The sequence below is a fragment of the Pelodiscus sinensis genome, chromosome 2 (assembly GCF_052426305.1).
Source record: "Pelodiscus sinensis isolate ZL-2025 chromosome 2, ASM5242630v1, whole genome shotgun sequence".
Lineage (NCBI taxonomy): Eukaryota > Metazoa > Chordata > Testudines > Trionychidae > Pelodiscus > Pelodiscus sinensis.
Genome location: NC_143053.1, coordinates 263,462,501 through 263,482,450, shown reverse-complemented (window position 1 = coordinate 263,482,450; position 19,950 = coordinate 263,462,501). Strand labels below are relative to the sequence as shown.

Sequence of the window (19,950 nt, the reverse complement as noted above, 5' to 3'; positions counted from 1 at the left end):
CTGCCCCCTCCTCCTCCCCCCACAGGGCGTCCCTGCACTGCCCTCTCGCTCACTCCCCCCCCGCAGGGCGTCCCTGCACTGCCCTCTCGCTCACTCCCCCCCCGCAGGGCGTCCCTGCACTGCCCCCTCGCTCACTCCCCCCCCGCAGGGCGTCCCTGCACTGCCCTCTCTCGCTCACTCCCCCCCCGCAGGGCGTCCCTGCACTGCCCTCTCGCTCACTCCCCCCCCCCCGCAGGGCGTCCCTGCACTGCCCTCTCTCCTCCCCCCCCCCCGCAGGGCGTCCCTGCACTGCCCTCTCGCTCACTCCCCCCCCGCAGGGCGTCCCTGCACTGCCCTCTCGCTCACTCCCCCCCCGCAGGGCGTCCCTGCACTGCCCTCTCGCTCACTCCCCCCCCCGCAGGGCGTCCCTGCACTGCCCCCTCGCTCACTCCCCCCCCCGCAGGGCGTCCCTGCACTGCCCTCTCGCTCACTCCCCCCGCAGGGCGCGTCCCTGCACTGCCCCCTCGCTCACTCCCCCCCCGCAGGGCGTCCCTGCACTGCCCTCTCGCTCACTCCCCCCCGCAGGGCGTCCCTGCACTGCCCTCTCGCTCACTCCCCCCCGCAGGGCGTCCCTGCACTGCCCTCTCGCTCACTCCCCCCCGCAGGGCGCGTCCCTGCACTGCCCTCTCGCTCACTCCCCCCCCGCAGGGCGTCCCTGCACTGCCCTCTCGCTCACTCCCCCCCCGCAGGGCGTCCCTGCACTGCCCTCTCGCTCACTCCCCCCCGCAGGGCGCGTCCCTGCACTGCCCTCTCGCTCACTCCCCCCCCCCGCAGGGCGCGTCCCTGCACTGCCCTCTCGCTCACTCTCCCCCCGCAGGGCGTCCCTGCACTGCCCTCTCGCTCACTCCCCCCCCGCAGGGCGTCCCTGCACTGCCCTCTCGCTCACTCCCCCCCCGCAGGGCGCGTCCCTGCACTGCCCTCTCGCTCACTCCCCCCCCGCAGGGCGCGTCCCTGCACTGCCCTCTCGCTCACTCCCCCCCCGCAGGGCGCGTCCCTGCACTGCCCTCTCGCTCACTCCCCCCCGCAGGGCGCGTCCCTGCACTGCCCCCTCGCTCACTCCCCCCCCGCAGGGCGTCCCTGCACTGCCCTCTCGCTCACTCCCCCCCCGCAGGGCGTCCCTGCACTGCCCCCTCGCCTCCCCCCCCGCAGGGCGCGTCCCTGCACTGCCCTCTCGCTCACTCCCCCCCCCCCCGCAGGCCCTGCGCATGCTCTTCGGGCCGGACCTGGTGGAGGCCCGGGGCCGGAACGTCTCCGTGAACGGGGCCGTGGTGCCGGTGGGGGAGCCGCTCCTGCAGGCCGGTGAGGGGGCAATCCGTGGGGCAGCACTTGGGGGTCTCGGAGCGGTGGGGCAGGCGATTGGCTGCCCGGTGCCAGCCGGGCAGGAGAGCCGGGGGGCACGGGGGCTGTGTGTGCCTGGGGGGACTCTGGGGGCCCCGGGGCGAGCTGGGAGCAATGGGACGGGGCTAAGGGGCCCCTAGGCCGTGCCCAGGCGGGAGGGGCAGAACGGCCCGGAGCTCCCTGGCGCTGGACCCGGCTGCGCTGAGCCCGCCCCCTCCGCCCCCAGGCATCAGCGTCCGCTGGCTCGGGGACTTCGTCCTGGTGGAGAGCGGCCTGGGCGTGCGGGTGAAGGCCGACGGGCGCGGGGCGGCCTACGTCACCGTCAGCAGGGAGCTGAGGGGCACCACCCGCGGGCTCTGCGGGCCCTACAACGACGACCCTGCTGGTGAGTGTGGCCCCGGGGGGGGCCCCCTGCCCCCCGTGTGCCCAGCCTTGGGGGGACCCCCTGCCCCCCGTGTGCCCGGCCCACCTCGCAGCCCCTGCCCCCCGTGTGCCCAGCCCTGGGGGACCCCCTGCCCCCGTGTGCCCGGCCCTCGGGGACCCCCCTGCCCCGTGTGCCAGGCCCTGGGGGACCCCCTGCCCCCGTGTGCCCAGCCTTGGGGGGACCCCCCTGCCCCCCGTGTGCCCGGCCCTGGGGGGATTCCCCTGCCCCCCGTGTGCTCGGCCCTGGGGGGACCACCCCTCCCCCCATGTGCCAGGCCTTGGGGGACCCCCTGCCCCCGTGTGCCCGGCCCTGGGGGGACCCCTACCCCCCGTGTGCCCGGCCCTGGGGGCACCCCCTGCCCACTGTGTGCCCGGCCCTGGGGGGACCCCCTGCCCCCCGTGCCCGGCCCTGGGGGGACCCCCTGCCCTCTCTGTGCCAGGCCCTGCGGGGATGGAGCCAGCCCTGAGACAGTGGGGATTGTGTTCACTCCTGCAGTCCCTGTGTTCACTCTGCTTTGTGGTGCCGTGTGATTCCCCTGTCCTGTGCTGTTTTGGAGTAACTCTGTGTGCGTGCCTCAGTTTCCCTGGGCACTGCAGCACTAGCTGTGGGAGGAGGGGCGGCTGGGGCTGACTCCCTGGGAAAGTGTGTTCAGTGTGTGGGGTGGGGCTCCAGGGCTGGGGCAGTGGTTTGGGGTGCGGGCGGGGAGGTGGGGCATGGCTCTGTGAGAGTATTTGGGTGCGGGAGGGGGCTCGGGCTCGGGGCAGAGGTGTGGGAACTGGGCTGAAGTGGGGGTGAGGGATGTGGGGAGGAGGACTCTCTGGACTGGGTGTGGAGCTGAGGAGTGTGGGGGTGGGGGGGGTTGCCGGCTGACCCAGGGATGCAGGGTGGGAGGGGGTTGCCGGCTGACCCAGGGGCATGGGTATGGGAGGGTGTTGTCCGCTGACAGAGGAGCGTGGGGGTGGGGGGGTTGCCAGCTGACCCAGAGGCGTGGGGGCGGGAGGGGGTTGTCGGCTGACAGAGGAGCGTGGGGGTGGGGGGGGTTGCCGGCTGACCCAGGGGCGTGGGGGCGGGAGGAGGGTTGTCGGCTGACAGAGGAGCGTGGGGGTGGGGGGTTGCTGGCTGACCCAGGGGCATGGGGGCGGGAGGGGGTTGTCGGCTGACAGAGGAGCGTGGGGGCGGGAGGGGGTTGTCGGCTGACCCAGGGGCGTGGGGGCGTGTGAGGGCGCGTTGGGGGTCCCCCGTCTCCTGCACCCCGAAATGGCACAAACAGACTGCACCAGCTGGTGGAATAGAGGAAGTTTATTGCCTCTCCAGGATACAGCACAGCACAGATGGAATCTGGTCACAGAGCTGGGCTAGGATGCCTCAGGCCCCCTTGAGATGGAGGAGACTGGGCCCCTAAACTCCAGCCCCTTTCCCTAGGCTGTCTCCTCCATGCTCACAGCCAGCCACCAACTCACTCACTCAGGGTATGTCTACACTAGAAAGTTAGTTCGAACTAACGGACGTTAGTTCGAACTAACTTTCCTATGCGCCACACTAGCGCTCCGCTAGTTCGAATTTGAATCGAACTAGCGGAGCACTTAATTCAAACTAGGTAAACCTCATTTTACGAGGACTAACGCCTAGTTCGAACTAGCTAGTTCGAACTAAGGGCTGTGTAGCCCTTTAGTTCGAACTAGTGGGAGACTAGCCCTCCCCAGGTTTCCCTGGTGGCCACTCTGGCCAACACCAGGGAAACTCTATGCCCCCTCCCGGCCCCGGACCCCTTAAAGGGGAACGGGCTGGCTACGGTGCCCGTGCCAGGTGCAAGCCTGCCAGCACCCAGCTAGCAGACCCTGCACCTGGCACGGCACAGAGCCACCCACCCGATGCCCCCCAGCCCACCCCCTCTTGCCGGGACCAGGCTGGCGGCTCCCGGGAGCTTGCCCTGGACCGCAAGAGGCGGGCACCTTCCTGGGCTAGTGCGGACATCGTGGACCTCGTCCACGATCTCCGCACTAGGCACAGGAAAATGGCCGTCTAGGGCAGGAGAGCTGCCAGCCTGGCCACCCAGGACCAGGTGTGCATGAAGATCAAGGGGGTCCACTGAGACCCCCGACACTGAGCCCTGAGCTTACAATGGCCGTACTGGGTCAGACCAAAGGTCCATCTAGCCCAGTAGCCTGTCTGCCAACAGCGGCCAACCCTAGGGACCCTGGAGGGGATGGACCGAAGACAATGACCAAGCCATTTGTCTCGTGCCATCCCTCTCCAGCCTTCCACAAACTTTGGGCAGGGACACCACTCCTCCCCTCTGGCTAATAGGACTCCATGGACCCAACCTCCATCACTTGATCTCACTTCCCTTTAAACTCTGTTCTAGTTGCAGCCTTCACAGCCTCCTGCAGCAAGGAGTTCCACAGGTTAACTATTTGCTTTGGCAAGAAGAACAACTTTCTCTTACTAGTTTGAAGCCTGATACCGATTCCTTTCCTTTGGTGTCCTCTGGTCCTTCTTTATGGGAACTCATGAAGAACTTTTCTGAATGCACCCTCTCCACCCAACCCCTGCTTTAGAGACCTCTATCCTGTCCCCCTGCGTCTCCTCTTTTCTAAGCTGAACAGTCCCAGTCTCTGTAGCCTCTCTTCATCTGGGACCTGTTCCCAACCCCTGATCATGTTAGTTGCCCTCCCTCTCCCAGCCTTTCTCTTCCCCTCTCCCACCTCCTTTTCCCAGTCTCCCCCAGTTTTTTTCAATAAAGACAGAGTCAATGTTGGAAGAAACGTTATCTTTATTTTGTACATCAATAAGAAGGGGGCCTAGGGAAGGGCAAGTGGAAGGAGATGAGGGAGGAATGGGGTACGAGCCCCGATGGGGAGGACTGGGCTGGCTCTGCGGGCTTCTGGGGGTGGAAGCTCTCCTGCAGCCCCCCAATTGCTCCCTCTCCCCAGATGGCAGCCTGCGGCAAGTGCAGCCGGGCTGATTGCCGAGTGGTGTGATGTGCCCAGTGTGGGCACTCAGGGCACTCCAAGCCAGAACTTCTTTGCAAGCGGGGCACCCCTTAGAACTGTGTGTCCGGGGTGGGGGTCGGGACCCTTTAAGCGCAGCCCTCAGCTAGCCTGAGACAGTACCTCCATGCTCTAAGTCCTCCTTTTATGCCCTACCGGCACTGCTTCCGGCCATCATTAAGCCCTGTTCAGAGTCCACTCAATGTGGACTTACTAGTTCGAACTAGCAAAACGCTAGTTCGAACTAGTTTTTAGTTCTAGATGCGTTAGTTCGAACTAGCTTAGTTCGAATTAACTAATTCGAACTAAGTTAGTTCGAACTAACGCTGTAGTGTAGACGTACCCTCACTCACCTCCAGCTCTGCCCCCAGCCAGGGCAGCATCCACCTTCCTTTGTTCCTCTCCATGGGAGGTGTCTGGCCACTGGTTTGCATAGTGACTCATCCTATTTTGCTGGGTCCTGGTACCCACGACAGCCAGTGGGGGTTCCCCCAGAGCCAGCAGCATAGAAACCAGCCAGGTACCCCCACTACGTCACAGTTCTCCCCCTCCGAGAGCGAACTGGGCAGGGTCACTCCGCTCGTGACCTAGGGGAGTTCGGGTCCTCTGCGTGGGAACCCGCCCCGAGGACATGGGTGCTCCCCTTGACTCGGGCCGGCCGTGGCGGGGCCCCACATGAGCTGGCTTCCCTCTGTCCACTCGCCGCCCCGCTCCAGGGCGACTGGCACAGACCTGTCCTCGGGGGTCACACCCACCCTTCCGCTGGCCTTGATCTCTGGCCAGGGTCTCTCGGGCCGGGGCCATGAGCCCAGTGAGCCTTCTCTGGACAGCCAGGGCAGGTTCCACCCCCGATGCTCCATCCAGGGAGGACTTCCCCTCCCATAACTCTCTCAGCAAGCCCAGAGGGTCTATCTGGGGTAGAGACCCCCAAGCCGCTTTCCTCCTGTCTTGGGCCTTCCCGCCCCTCTGGCAGGAGTCACAGGGCCCGCAGTACCGCTGCACGGCTGTAAAGATTCCCGGCCAATAGAAGTGCTGGAGCAGCTTCAGCCGGGTGCTCCGGATCCCCCGGTGGCCCCCAACGGGGACGTCATGGGCCAAATACAGCTGCTTGAGGCGATACTTTCGGGGGACGACCAGCTGTCGCTGGACCCCCCATGCCCTCGCCTTCCTGGGGAGGAGCCACTCACGGAACAGGAGCCCACGCTCCCGCCGGAATCTCTCCTGGCCACCCCTCCCCCAGGGCTGAGCTGCACGGAGGCCAGCCTGGTCCCTCAGCGTCTGCAAGGAGGGGTCTGCCTGCACCTCAGCCTGGAATTCAGCTGCTGAGGCAGGGATCAGGACCTGTCCCCCACCTCTGCCTAGGTCCAGAGTCCCAGCCTGGCTGGACCCCGTGTCCACTGGGATGGGACCCTGAGGACGCTGCCAGGAGTCCTTCCCTGGACCCACGTTGTCAGCCCCCCGCTGGCTCTGGCTCCGGGTAGTGACTAGAGCCCGCTGGGATTCATGGGGCCACTCCTCTAGGTCATTCCCCATCAGCACCTCGGTGGGCAAGTGCGGGTGCACCCCACTTCCTTGAGGCCTTCCTTGGCCCCCCATTTCAGATGCACCCGGGCTACAGGCACCTTAAACAGGGACCCGTCTATGCCCTTCAGGGTCAGCTGCGCGTGGGGTAGTATCCGCTCCTGGGCCACTATGTCGGATCGGGCCAGAGTCACCTCCGCCCCCGTGTCCCAGAAGCCCGTCACCTTCCTACCATCCACCTCCAGGGGTATGAGGCACTCGCTCCGCAGGGGACGTCCTGCCCCCACCCGGTACAGAGAAATCCGCCTCCTGAGAATCAGACCTCCCAGGGGAGGTGCACTGAGCATCCTTCCCCTCTCTCTGAGCTGAGGTTTGCCTGCCAGCCCCTGCCTCTGGGGCAGCCTGCCCTTCCTCCCGCCCCAGCCAGTTAACCCTGGAAAGTCCCCGGTCCTGGGACCTGGTGCACTGAGCCCTCTTGTGGCCTTTTTGCCCACAGCGCTGGCAAGTTAGGCTTTGGGCTGTCTCTGTCCAGGCCCTGGCTGGTTCTCTGGGGCCCAGACGACCTGTTCCTTGGTCTCGCCCCGTAGTTGACTCCCTCCGTCGCTCAGCCGAGATCCGGTCTCCGTGTGGTTTCCTTTCTCTCCGGGACTCCCGTTCACACCCAGACCGGCTCTCCGTGAACTCATCCGCCAGCCTCCCGGCCTCCTGGGGGTTCTCTGGTCTCCGGTCCTTGAGCCACAGCCTCAGTTTGGGTGGGCATGCTTCATAGAACTACTCCATCATGACCAGCTTGAGCAGCTCCTCTGCGGTCTGGGCTCCGACTCCAGACACCCACTTGCGGCCGTATTGCGCCAGGCGGGAGGCCAGGTCCACATAGGTCTCCCGTGGCCCTTTCTGTACCCCCCGGAACTTCTTCCTGTACATCTCGGGGGTCAGCCCGAACTTGTGCAGCAGGGCCTCCTTGACTCGGTTGTAATCCCCTGGCTGTAGGTCCTCCAGCTGACTGAGCACTCCGGCCGCCTCCTGGTTCAGTGCGGGGACGAGCTCCTGAAGCCAGTCAGCTGGGGGGACCCGTTCCAGTCCACAGGCCCTCTCAAAGGCACTGAGGAACCCGTCTATGTCGCCCATGTCCTTCAATTGGGCCACCACGGGCCTCTCCAAGCGTCTGGCAGTCCCGGGACCCCGGCCCCCATCCGCACTTGGCGCAGCCGGTGCCCCGCCGGTTCTCCGCTCTGCCATGGCCAGCTCATGCTGTCGCTGCCTCTCTCGGTCCTGGCGGTCCCTCTCTCGGTCCTGGCGGTCCTTCTCTCGGTCCTGTACTTCCAATTCCCTGATCCGCAGCTGGATCTCCAGCCGCCGCAGCTCTGCTGGGCTGGCCCCTGCCCTAGATGGGCTGTTGCTTGCAGGCCTCCTGGGGGAAGCTGTCTCATCTCTCCGGTGGGTTCCAGCGCTCCTCCCCTCTCTGAGCCTGACACACTCTCAGGGGGGTCTGGCTGCTTCCCCTGGGGACAAGATCCTGGCCCTGTGGCTGGTCATTCTCTTCCAGCTGGGCAATCAGCTGGGCCTTGTTTGCTTTCCCCACGGGCAGGCCCCTCTCTCTGCCCAGCCCCACCAGCTCTGCCTTCAAGAGTCGGGCGTAGGCCATCTGCCCGCTGGGCCCCTCGGTGCAGACTCACCAGTCTAGTGCTGCAGCGCCCCACGATTCCCAGGAACCGCTTCGCTCTGTCTCCAGCACGCCTGGCTCCAGGGCTCTTGCTTCTACTGCGCCTTGTCGCTCGCCGCTGGAAGCTCCATTCACGGGGTGCAGTGCATCCCACTTCTGACACCAGTGTGACGGCGCGTTGGGGGTTCCCCGTCTCCTGCACCCCGAAATGGCACAAACAGACTGCACCAGCCGGTGGAATAGAGGAAGTTCATTGCCTCTCCAGGATACAGCACAGCACAGATGTAATCTGGTCACAGAGCTGGGCTGGGATGCCTCAGGCCCCCTTGAGGTGGGGGGAGACTGGGCCCCTAAACTCCAGCCCCTTTCCCTAGGCTGTCTCCTCCATGCTCCCAGACACCAACTCACTAACCCTCTTCCAGCCCTGCCCCCCAGCCAGGGCAGCATCCACCTTCCTTTGTTCCTCTCCATGGGGGGTGTCTGGCCACTGGTTTGCATAGTGACTCATCCTGTTTTGCTGGGTCGTGGTACCCACGGCAGCCTGTGGGGTTACCCCAGAGCCAGCAGCATAGAAACCAGCCAGGTGCCCCCACTATGTCACAGGGCGGGAGGGGGTTGTCGGCTGACAGAGGAGCGTGGGGGTGGGGGGGCTGCCGGCTGACCCAGGGGCGTGGGGGCGGGAGGGGGTTGTCGGCTGACAGAGGAGCGTGGGGGCGGGGGGGGTTGCTGGCTGACAGAGGAGCGTGGGGGTGGGGGGGGTTGCCGGCTGACACAGGAGCGTGGTGGCGGGAGGGGGTTGTCGGCTGGCAGAGGAGCGTGGTGGCGGGAGGGGGTTGCCGGCTGACAGAGGAGCGTGGGGGCGGGGGGGGGTTGCCGGCTGACAGAGGAGCGTGGGGGCGGGGGGGGTTGCCGGCTGACACAGGAGCGTGGTGGCGGGAGGGGGTTGTCGGCTGACAGAGGAGCGTGGGGGTGGGGGGGGTTGCCGGCTGACAGAGGAGCGTGGGGGCGGGGGGGGGTTGCCGGCTGACAGAGGAGCGTGGGGGTGGGGGGGGTGCCGGCTGGCAGGGGGGCGGGGGGGGTGGGGGGGGTTGCCGGCTGACACAGGAGCGTGGTGGCGGGAGGGGGTTGTCGGCTGACAGAGGAGCGTGGTGGCGGGAGGGGGTTGCCGGCTGACAGAGGAGCGTGGGGGTGGGGGGGGTTGCCGGCTGACAGAGGAGCGTGGGGGCGGGGGGGGGTTGCCGGCTGACACAGGAGCGTGGGGGTGGGGGGGGTTGCCGGCTGACAGAGGAGCGTGTGGGTGGGGGGGGGTTGCCGGCTGACACAGGAGCGTGGTGGCGGGAGGGGGTTGTCGGCTGACAGAGGAGCGTGGGGGTGGGGGGGGTTGCCGGCTGACACAGGAGCGTGGTGGCGGGAGGGGGTTGTCGGCTGACAGAGGAGCGTGGGGGTGTGGGGGGTTGCTGGCTGACAGAGGAGCGTGGGGGTGGGGGGGGTTGCCGGCTGACACAGGAGCGTGGTGGCGGGAGGGGGTTGTCGGCTGACAGAGGAGCGTGGGGGTGGGGGGGGTTGCCGGCTGACAGAGGAGCGTGGGGGTGGGGGGGGGTTGCCGGCTGACACAGGAGCATGGGGGTGGGGGGGGTTGTCGGCTGACAGAGGAGCGTGGGGGTGGGGGGGGTTGTCGGCTGACAGAGGAGCGTGGGGGTGGAGGGGTTGCTGGCTGACACAGAAGCGTGGGGGTGGGGGGGGTTGTCGGCTGACAGAGGAGCGTGGGGGGGGGGGGGTTGTCGGCTGGCAGAGGAGCGTGGGGATGGGGGGGGTTGCCGGCTGACAGAGGAGCATGGGGGTGGGGGGGGTTGTCGGCTGACAGAGGAGCATGGGAGTGGGGTTGTCGGCTGACAGAGGAGCGTGGGGGTGGGGGGGTTGCTGGCTGACAGAGGAGCGTGGGGGTGGGGGGGGGTTGTCGGCTGACACAGGAGCGTGGGGGTGGGGGGGTTGTCGGCTGACCTAGGAGCGTGGGGGCGGGAGGGGGTTGCCGGCTGACACAGGAGCGTGGGGGTGGGGGGGTGTCCCGCACTCCCAGGTCGTACCTACCCTTGGGCCATCCGGTCCCCGTGGCTCCGCGCTGCCCCCCACTGGCCCCCCCGGTGCCCTCGGGGCGCTGCCGGGCCCCTCCCAGCCCCGCTGTGCTTGCAGACGACTTCCTGAGCGTGGCCGGGGACGTGGCCGCCTTCGCCGCCAGCTTCGGCAACTCCTGGAGGGTCCCGGATGCCAGCCCAGAGGTACGGGGGAGGGGCTGCACCCCAGAACCCTCCGCCCCCTCCCACCACTCCCTCCCCCGCCGGGGGGCTGGGGCTGAGGGCGGACGCACCGTCACTTGCCTGCTGGGAAGGGGGACAGCCCAGGCTGCGGGTGCGGGGAGCGGCTGTGGGGCGCCGGGCACCAGGTGTGGGGGGGGGGGGAGCGGCTGTGGGGCACCAGGTGTGTGGGGAGAGCGGCTGTGGGTGGGGTGCTGGGGCTGGAGGTGTGTGGGGGGGGGAGCGGCTGTGGGGGCACCAGGTGTGGGGGGAGCGGCTGTGGGGGCACCAGGTGTGGGGGGAGCGGCTGTGGGGGCGCCGGGCTGGGAGGTGTGTGGGGGGGGGGGCGGCTGTGGGGGCGCCGGGCTGACGGCTGGGGGACGTGGCTCTCACGGGGTTTCTGTTCTGCCCGGGGGCAGCTCCTGTGCCAGGACGTGGCGGAGGCAGGACCCGGCTGCGAGGTCCCGGAGGCCGTGAGGCAGGAGGCGGAGGCCACGTGTGGGGAGCTGCTGGCCGACCCCTTCCGCCGGTGCCACTCCGAGGTCAGGGCACGGCCCCCCACATCCCGCTGCCCCCCGCCCTCCCGCTGCCCCCACATCCCACTGCCCCCCGCCCTCCCACTGGCCCCACATCCCACTGCCTCACGCCCTCCCGCTGCCCCCACATCCCGCTGCCCCCCGCCCTCCCGCTGCCCCCACATCCCGCTGCCCCCACATCCCACTGCCCCACGCCCTCCCGCTGCCCCCCATCCTGCTGCCCCCCGCCCTCCCGCTGCCCCCACATCCCACTGCCCCCCATCCTGCTGCCCCCCGCCCTCCCGCTGCCCCCACATCCCACTGCCCCCACACCTGCTGCCCCCCGCCCTCCCGCTGCCCCCACATCCCGCTGCCCCCCGCCCTCCCACTGCCCCCGCCTCCCCTGCCCCCCGCCCTCCCACTGCCCCACGCCCTCCCGCTACCCCCACATCCCGCTGCCCCCCGCCCTCCCCTGCCCCCACCCCCGCTGCCCCCACATCCCGCTGCCCCCCGCCCTCCCGCTGCCCCCACATCCCACTGCCCCACGCCCTCCCGCTGCCCCACATCCCACTGCCCCCCGCCCTCTCTGCCCCCACATCCCGCTGCCCCCCGCCCTCCCGCTGCCCCCACATCCCGCTGCCCCCCGCCCTCCCGCTGCCCCCACATCCCACTGCCCCCCGCCCTCCCGCTGCCCCCACATCCCGCTGCCCCCCGCCCTCCCGCTACCCCCACATCCCGCTGCCCCCCGCCCTCCCGCTGCCCCCACATCCCGCTGCCCCCCGCCCTCCCACTGCCCCACGCCCTCCCGCTACCCCCACATCCCGCTGCCCCCCGCCCTCCCACTGCCCCCACGCCCTCCCGCTACCCCCACATCCCGCTGCCCCCCGCCCTCCCGCTGCCCCACATCCCACTGCCCCCCGCCCTCTCCGCTGCCCCCACATCCCACTGCCCCCCGCCCTCCCACTGCCCCCTGCCCTCCCGCTCCCCCACATCCCACTGCCCCCCGCCCTCCCGCTGCCCCCACATCCCGCTGCCCCCCGCCCTCCCGCTGCCCCCACATCCCGCTGCCCCCACATCCCGCTGCCCCCCGCCCTCCCACTGCCCCCACATCCCGCTGCCCCCACATCCCCTTCCCCCGCCCTCCCACTGCCCCCACGCCCTCCCGCTACCCCCACATCCCGCTGCCCCCCGCCCTCCCGCTGCCCCCACATCCCACTGCCCCACGCCCTCCCACTGCCCCACATCCCACTGCCCCCCGCCCTCTCCGCTGCCCCCACATCCCACTGCCCCCCGCCCTCCCGCTCCCCCCCATCCCACTGCCCCCGCCCTCCCGCTGCCCCCACATCCCACTGCCCCCCGCCCTCCCACTGCCCCACGCCCTCCCGCTACCCCCACATCCCGCTGCCCCCCGCCCTCCCGCTGCCCCCACATCCCACTGCCCCCCGCCCTCCCGCTGCCCCCACATCCCGCTGCCCCCCGCCCTCCCGCTGCCCCCACATCCCGCTGCCCCCCGCCCTCCCGCTGCCCCCACATCCCACTGCCCCCCGCCCTCCCGCTGCCCCCACATCCCGCTGCCCCCCGCCCTCCCGCTGCCCCCACATCCCGCTGCCCCCCGCCCTCCCACTGCCCCACGCCCTCCCGCTGCCCCTTCCCTCCCTCTGCCCCCACATCCCGCTGCCCCCACATCCCGCTGCCCCCCGCCCTCCCGCTGCCCCCACATCCCGCTGCCCCCCGCCCTCCCCTGCTGCCCCCGCCCTCCACTGTCCCCACGCCCTCCCGCTGCCCCCACATCCCACTGCCCCCGACCTCCCTGCTGCCCCACATCCCACTGCCCCACGCCCTCCCGCTGCCCCACATCCCACTGCCCCACGCCCTCTCTGCTGCCCCACATCCCACTGCCCCACGCCCTCCCTGCTGCCCCACGCCCTCCCACTGCCCCACGCCCTCCCGCTGCCCCCACATCCCACTGCCCCACGCCCTCCCTGCTGCCCCACGCCCTCCCACTGCCCCACGCCCTCCCGCTGCCCCCACATCCCACTGCCCCACGCCCTCCCGCTGCCCCACATCCCACTGCCCCACGCCCTCTCTGCTGCCCCACATCCCACTGCCCCACGCCCTCCCGCTGCCCCACATCCCACTGCCCCACGCCCTCTCTGCTGCCCCACATCCCACTGCCCCACGCCCTCTCCGCTGCCCCCACATCCCACTGCCCCACGCCCTCCCACTGCCCCCCGCCCTCTCCGCTGCCCCCACATCCCACTGCCCCCGCCCTCCCACTGCCCCCCGCCCTCTCCGCTGCCCCCACATCCCACTGCCCCCCGCCCTCCCACTGCCCCACGCCCTCCCGCTGCCCCCACATCCCACTGCCCCACGCCCTCCCTGCTGCCCCACGCCCTCCCGCTGCCCCACGCCCTCTCTGCTGCCCCACATCCCACTGCCCCACGCCCTCCCGCTGCCCCACATCCCACTGCCCCCCGCCCTCTCCGCTGCCCCCACATCCCACTGCCCCACACCCTCCCACTGCCCCACGCCCTCCCACTGCCCCCCGCCCTCTCCGCTGCCCCCACATCCCACTGCCCCCCGCCCTCCCACTGCCCCACGCCCTCCCGCTGCCCCACATCCCACTGCCCCACGCCCTCCCTGCTGCCCCACGCCCTCCCGCTGCCCCACGCCCTCTCTGCTGCCCCACATCCCACTGCCCCACGCCCTCCCGCTGCCCCACATCCCACTGCCCCCCCCCTCCCTCTCTCCCACTGCCCCCCGCCCCTTCCCCATCCCTGCCCCACCCTCCCTGCCCCCGCCCTCTGCCCCCCGCCCTCTCCGCTGCCCCCACATCCCACTGCCCCACGCCCTCCCGCTGCCCCACATCCCACTGCCCCCCGCCCTCCCTGCCCCCCGCCCTCCCGCTGCCCCCACATCCCACTGCCCCACGCCCTCCCTGCTGCCCCACGCCCTCCCGCTGCCCCACGCCCTCTCTGCTGCCCCACATCCCACTGCCCCACGCCCTCCCGCTGCCCCACATCCCACTGCCCCCCGCCCTCTCCGCTGCCCCCACATCCCACTGCCCCACGCCCTCCCTGCTGCCCCACGCCCTCCCGCTGCCCCCTCCCCACTGCCCCCCGCCCTCTCCGCTGCCCCCACATCCCACTGCCCCACGCCCTCCCGCTGCCCCACATCCCACTGCCCCCCGCCCTCCCCTGCCCCCCGCCCTCCCGCTGCCCCCACATCCCACTGCCCCACGCCCTCCCTGCTGCCCCACGCCCTCCCGCTGCCCCACGCCCTCTCTGCTGCCCCACATCCCACTGCCCCACGCCCTCCCGCTGCTCCCACATCCCACTGCCCCCCGCCCTCTCCGCTGCCCCCACATCCCACTGCCCCCCGCCCTCCCCTGCCCCCCCCCTCTCCGCTGCCCCCACATCCCACTGCCCCACACCCTCCCACTGCCCCACGCCCTCCCACTGCCCCCCGCCCTCTCCGCTGCCCCCACATCCCACTGCCCCCCGCCCTCCCACTGCCCCACGCCCTCCCGCTGCCCCCACATCCCACTGCCCCACGCCCTCCCTGCTGCCCCACGCCCTCCCGCTGCCCCACGCCCTCTCTGCTGCCCCACATCCCACTGCCCCACGCCCTCCCGCTGCCCCACATCCCACTGCCCCCCGCCCTCTCCGCTGCCCCCACATCCCACTGCCCCACACCCTCCCACTGCCCCACGCCCTCCCACTGCCCCCCGCCCTCTCCGCTGCCCCCACATCCCACTGCCCCCCGCCCTCCCACTGCCCCACGCCCTCCCTGCTGCCCCACGCCCTCCCGCTGCTCCACGCCCTCTCTGCTGCCCCACGTCCCACTGCCCCACGCCCTCCTGCTGCCCCACATCCCACTGCCCCCCGCCCTCCTGCTTGCACCACGCCCTCCCGCTGCCACCCGCCCTCTCCGCTGCCCCCACATCCCACTGCCCCACGCCCTCCCACTGCCCCCCACCCTCTCCGCTGCCCCCACATCCCACTGCCCCACGCCCTCCCACTGCCACCCGCCCTCTCCGCTGCCCCCACATCCCACTGCCCCACGCCCTCCCACTGCCACCCGCCCTCTCCGCTGCCCCCACATCCCACTGCCCCACGGCCTCCCACTGCCCCCCGCCCTCTCCGCTGCCCCCACATCCCACTGCCCCACGCCCTCCCACTGCCCCCCGCCCTCCCGCTGCCCCCACATCCCACTGCCCCACGCCCTCCCACTGCCCCCCGCCCTCCCGCTGCCCCCACATCCCACTGCCCCACGCCCTCCCTGCTGCCCCACGCCCTCCCGCTGCCCCACGCCCTCTCTGCTGCCCCACATCCCACTGCCCCACACCCTCCCGCTGCCCCACATCCCACTGCCCCCCGCCCTCTCTGCTGCCCCCCCCGCTCACGCAGTCTGTCTCCGCAGGTGGCCCCGGGCGGGTTCTACGAGGCCTGCATGGCCACCTATTGCCAGGCGGGGGGCGTGGGGGGGCGGCGGGGGGCCGTGTGCGACACCTTCGCCAGCTACGCCCGCGACTGCGCCCAGCAGCGCGTCTACATGGACTGGAGGAGGCCTGGCTTCTGCGGTACGGGCCCCGGCCCCACAGCGCCGCCCCATGCCCTGCCCCCGCCAGCCCCGGCCCCACAGCGCCGCCCCATGCCCTGCCCCCCGCCAGCCCCGGCCCCACAGCGCCGCCCCATGCCCTGCCCCCGCCAGCCCCGGCCCCACAGCGCCGCCCCATGCCCTGCCCCCCGCCAGCCCCGGCCCCACAGCGCCGCCCCATGCCCTGCCCCCCTGCCAGCCCCGGGCCTGTGTAGCGGCACCTCGGGGACCCCCTGGCCCTGCACCCGGAGCAGCCAGACCAGGCCCCGCCGGCCGGTAGAACAGGGGGGTCGTCGCTCCTCGGGGTACAGCCCCGCACAGACGGGCTGTGGGTCCAGGAGTCGGGGGCAGGGCGCCTCAGCCCCCTTGGGGGGGGCCATCACCCCCCCTGTTCCCTTCACGTCTCCCAGCCAGAAACTGCCCCTCCCGGCCCTGCCCCAGCCAGGCCCCCCCGGTGTCCCCGGGAAGAGCCTTGTTCCCGCCCGTCCTGAGGCGCCTGCGTCTGCCCGCAGAGGAGCCGTGCAGCCCGGGGAAGCGCTACTCGGACTGCGTGTCCTCCTGCCCCCCCAGCTGTGCCGCCGTGGGCGCCGGGGCCGAGGGGCACTGCCGGGAGGAGTGCGTGAGTGGCTGCGAGTGCCCGCCCGGCCTCTACCTGGAGGGGGGGCCTGCGTCCCGGAGCGCGACTGCCCCTGCTCCCACCGGCGCCAGAAATACGCCCCCGGGCAGAGCATCCGGCAGCGCTGCAACCTGTGGTGAGGGGCCCGCCCGGCCCGGCTCCGCGGCCCCCCGCCGTGTGGGGAGCCCCCCCCCCTCGCCCACTGAGTCCCCGTCTCTCGGGCCCCCCCCGCCGTGTGGGGAGCCCCCCCCCTCGCCCACTGAGTCCCCGTCTCTCGGGTCCCACTCCGTGTGGGGAGCCCCCCCCCCTCGCCCACTGAGTCCCCGTCTCTCGGGTCCCCCCCGCCGTGTGGGGAGCCCCCCCCCTCGCCCACTGAGTCCCCGTCTCTCGGGCCCCACCCTGCCGTGTGGGGAGCCCCCCCCCTCGCCCACTGAGTCCCCGTCTCTCGGGCCCCCCCCGCCGTGTGGGGAGCCCCCCCCCTCGCCCACTGAGTCCCCGTCTCTCGGGCCCCACCCTGCCGTGTAGGGAGCCCCCCCCCCCGCCCACTGAGTCCCCGTCTCTCGGGCCCCACCCTGCCGTGTAGGGAGCCCCCCTCCCTCGCCCACTGAGTCCCCGTCTCTCGGGTCCCCCCCGCCGTGTGGGGAGCCCCCCCCCTCGCCCACTGAGTCCCCGTCTCTCGGGCCCCCCCCGCCGTGTGGGGAGCCCCCCCCCTCGCCCACTGAGTCCCCGTCTCTCGGGCCCCACCCTGCCGTGTAGGGAGCCCCCCCCCCCCGCCCACTGAGTCCCCGTCTCTCGGGCCCCACCCTGCCGTGTAGGGAGCCCCCCCCCCTCGCCCACTGAGTCCCCGTCTCTCGGGCCCCACCCTGCCGTGTAGGGAGCCCCCCCCCTCGCCCACTGAGTCCCCGTCTCTCGGGCCCCACCCCGCCGTGTGGGGAGCCCCCTGCCTCCCGGGGCGTCGCTGGGCCCCCCCCTCGCCCACTGAGTCCCCGTCCCACGGGCCCCACCCTGCCGTGTAGGGAGCCCCCCTCCCTCGCCCACTGAGTCCCCGTCTCTCGGGCCCCACCCCGCCGTGTGGGGAGCCCCCTGCCTCCCGGGGCGTCGCTGGGCCCCCCCCCCCCCCCTCGCCCACTGAGTCCCCGTCTCTCGGGCCCCCCCCGCCGTGTGGGGAGCCCCCTGCCTCCCGGGGAGTCACTGGGGCCCCCTCCCTCACCCACTGAGCCCCGGCTGCTGCCCCCCTCAGCCCCTCCCATCCAGCAGGGCCTGGGGTGCCCCCAAGGCGCAGAGACGGCCCATGGGGGGCGGGGAGAGGCGGGTGGGAGCTGGGGCCGATGCCCAGGGAGCTGTTGGGGGCACGGGGGGGGGGCTCCCAGGCTGGCGGGGCCCCCGGCACGTCCCCGGCAGCAGCCCGGTCCGGCTGGGCTCGGTCGCCATGGAGACCAGCCCCCCTGTCCCCGCAGCACGTGCCGAGGCGGGCGCTGGCAGTGCTCGCAGGACAAGTGTGCGGCCGAGTGCGCCCTGGTCGGGGGCGCGCACCACGTCACCTTCGACCAGAAGCGCTTCTCCTTCCACGGCGCCTGCGAGTACGTCCTGGTGCAGGTGAGGGGCCGGGAGCCCGGGGGCTGGGGCGCGGCGTGGGGCAGGGTGGCCGGGTGCAGATCCTCACTCAACTGCAGAGCTCTGGTGCTCTGCCGGGACCCTCCGCCAGCTAGCCAGCTCATGCAGTGCCCGTGCAGTGTCCATAGTGCCCATACTGTGCCCACGCAGTGCCCGTGAGCAGCCCCGTGCAGTGTCCATAGTGCCCACGCAGTGCCCGTGAGCAGCCCCGTGCAGTGTCCATAGTGCCCACGCAGTGCCCGTGAGCAGCCCCGTGCAGTGTCCATAGTGCCCATACTGTGCCCACGCAGTGCCCGTGAGCAGCCCCGTGCAGTGTCCATAGTGCCCACGCAGTGCCCGTGAGCAGCCCCGTGCAGTGTCCATAGTGCCCATACTGTGCCCATGCAGTGCCAGTGAGCAGCCCCGTGCAGTGTCCATAGTGCCCATGCAGTGCCCGTGAGCAGCCCCATGCAGTATCCATAGTGCCCATACTGTGCCCACGCAGTGCCCGTGAGCAGCCCCGGGCAGTATCCATAGTGCCCATACTGTGCCCACACAGTGCCCGTGAGCAGCCCCGTGCAGTGTCCATAGTGCCCATACTGTGCCCACGCAGTGCCCGTGAGCAGCCCCGTGCAGTGCCCGCAGTGCCCATACAGTGCCCGTTTGCAGCCCCATGCAGTGCCCATTTGCAGCCCCATGCAGTACCCACAGTACCCATACTGTGCCCACGCAGTGCCCATTTGCAGCCCCATGCAGTGACCGTGCAGTACCCATGCAGTGCCCATGCAATGCTCACACAGTGCTCACAGGGTGCCCGTGAGCGGCCCCATGCAGTGCTCATGCAGTACCTGTGAGCGGCCCCATGCAGTGCCCATGCAGTACCTGTGAGCGGCCCCATGCAGTGCCCATGCAGTGCCTGTGAGCGGCCCCATGCAGTGCTCACATGGTGCCCGTGAGCGGCCCCATGCAGTGCCCATGCAGTGCCTGTGAGCGGCCCCATGCAGTGCTCACGCAGTGCCTGTGAGCGGCCCCGTGCAGTGCCCATGCAGTGCCTGTGAGCGGCCCCGTGCAGTGCTCACGCAGTGCCTGTGAGCGGCCCCGTGCAGTGCCCATGCAGTGCCTGTGAGCGGCCCCATGCAGTGCCCATGCAGTGCCTGTGAGCAGCCCCGTGCAGTGCCCATGCAGTGCTTGTGAGCGGCCCCGTGCAGTGCCCGTGCAGTGCCTGTGAGCGGCCCCGTGCAGTGCTCCCACAATGGCCATGGCAGCTCTGCACAGTGCCCATGCAGTGCCCCAGCCGTGCCCAGGCGGGTGGCAGGGAAGCGCTGGCGAGCCGTCTCTGCCCTCACTGGCTGGGGCACCGTTGCCTGGCAGGACTTTGTGGACGGGAAGCTGGTGGTCACGGCCGAGAAGGTGGCGTGCGAGGGCCACGGGGCCGCGAGCTGCCTCCGGGCCCTGACGGTGACGGCGCACAGGACCTCGGCCCGGCTCCGCAGCACCGGTGAGCCGGGCAGGGTGGGCAGGCTGGGGGGCTGAGGGACTGCAGGGCACAGGGCCTTTGCCTGCCGCGGGCCCCGGCTGCAGTGCAGCCCCAGGGTGGGGCTGGCAGGGACCCGGCCGGCCTGTGGGGGTCAGGGAGCGGGGTCACGGCCTCTGGGGGCGCTTCTCCCGGCCCCCCTCACCCCCACCTCCGGCTTCGCCCGCTGCAGGGGAGGTGGCCGTGAACGGGCGGGAGGTGGCCCTGCCCTTCGCCAGCCCGGACCTGAGCATCCGACGGGCCTCGTCCGCCTTCCTGCTGCTCCAGGCCTTCGGGGCCCACGTGCTGTGGGGGCTGGAGCACCCGGCCGCCTACATCACCCTGCAGCCCAGCTTCGCCGGCAAGGTGAGCCCCCCTGCGACCGCGGCCCTGGGGAGCTCCGGGGGGCTGGGCACGGGGCCCGAGGGGAGGAGGGGGCCCGGGGGGCTGGGCACGGGGCCCGAGGGGAGGAGGGGGCCCGGGGGGCTGGGCACGGGGCCCGAGGGGAAGGGGACCCGGGGGGGGGCTGGGCACGGGGCCCGAGGGGAAGGGGACCCGGGGGGGGGGGCTGGGCACGGGGCCCGAGGGGAGGGGGGCCCGGGGGGGCTGGGCACGGGGCCCGAGGGGAAGGGGACCCGGGGGGGGGGGCTGGGCACGGGGCCCGAGGGGAGCGGGGCCTGGGGGGCTGGGCATGGGGCCCGAGGGGAAGGGGACCCGGGGGGGGGGCTGGGCATGGGGCCCGAGGGGAGGGGAACCCGGGGGGGCTGGGCACGGGGCCCGAGGGGAGGGGGCCTGGGGGGGCTGGGCATGGGGCCCGAGGGGAAGGGGACCCGGGGGGGGGGCTGGGC

At 71.6% G+C, this 19,950-nt stretch overlaps 1 protein-coding gene across 1 annotated transcript in view; it reads left to right on the top strand.

Moving 5' to 3' along the window:
• Positions 1-19,950, top strand: part of LOC102446201 (SCO-spondin-like) — a 197,416-nt gene that overhangs the window by 7,877 nt on the left and 169,589 nt on the right. Inside the window, 10 exon segments of the mRNA XM_089775973.1 lie at positions 1,236-1,338; positions 1,604-1,762; positions 10,166-10,251; positions 10,686-10,808; positions 15,204-15,363; positions 15,893-16,036; positions 16,039-16,132; positions 17,454-17,592; positions 18,961-19,087; positions 19,296-19,468. Of these exon segments, the coding sequence (XP_089632099.1) occupies positions 1,236-1,338; positions 1,604-1,762; positions 10,166-10,251; positions 10,686-10,808; positions 15,204-15,363; positions 15,893-16,036; positions 16,039-16,132; positions 17,454-17,592; positions 18,961-19,087; positions 19,296-19,468 (1,308 nt within the window).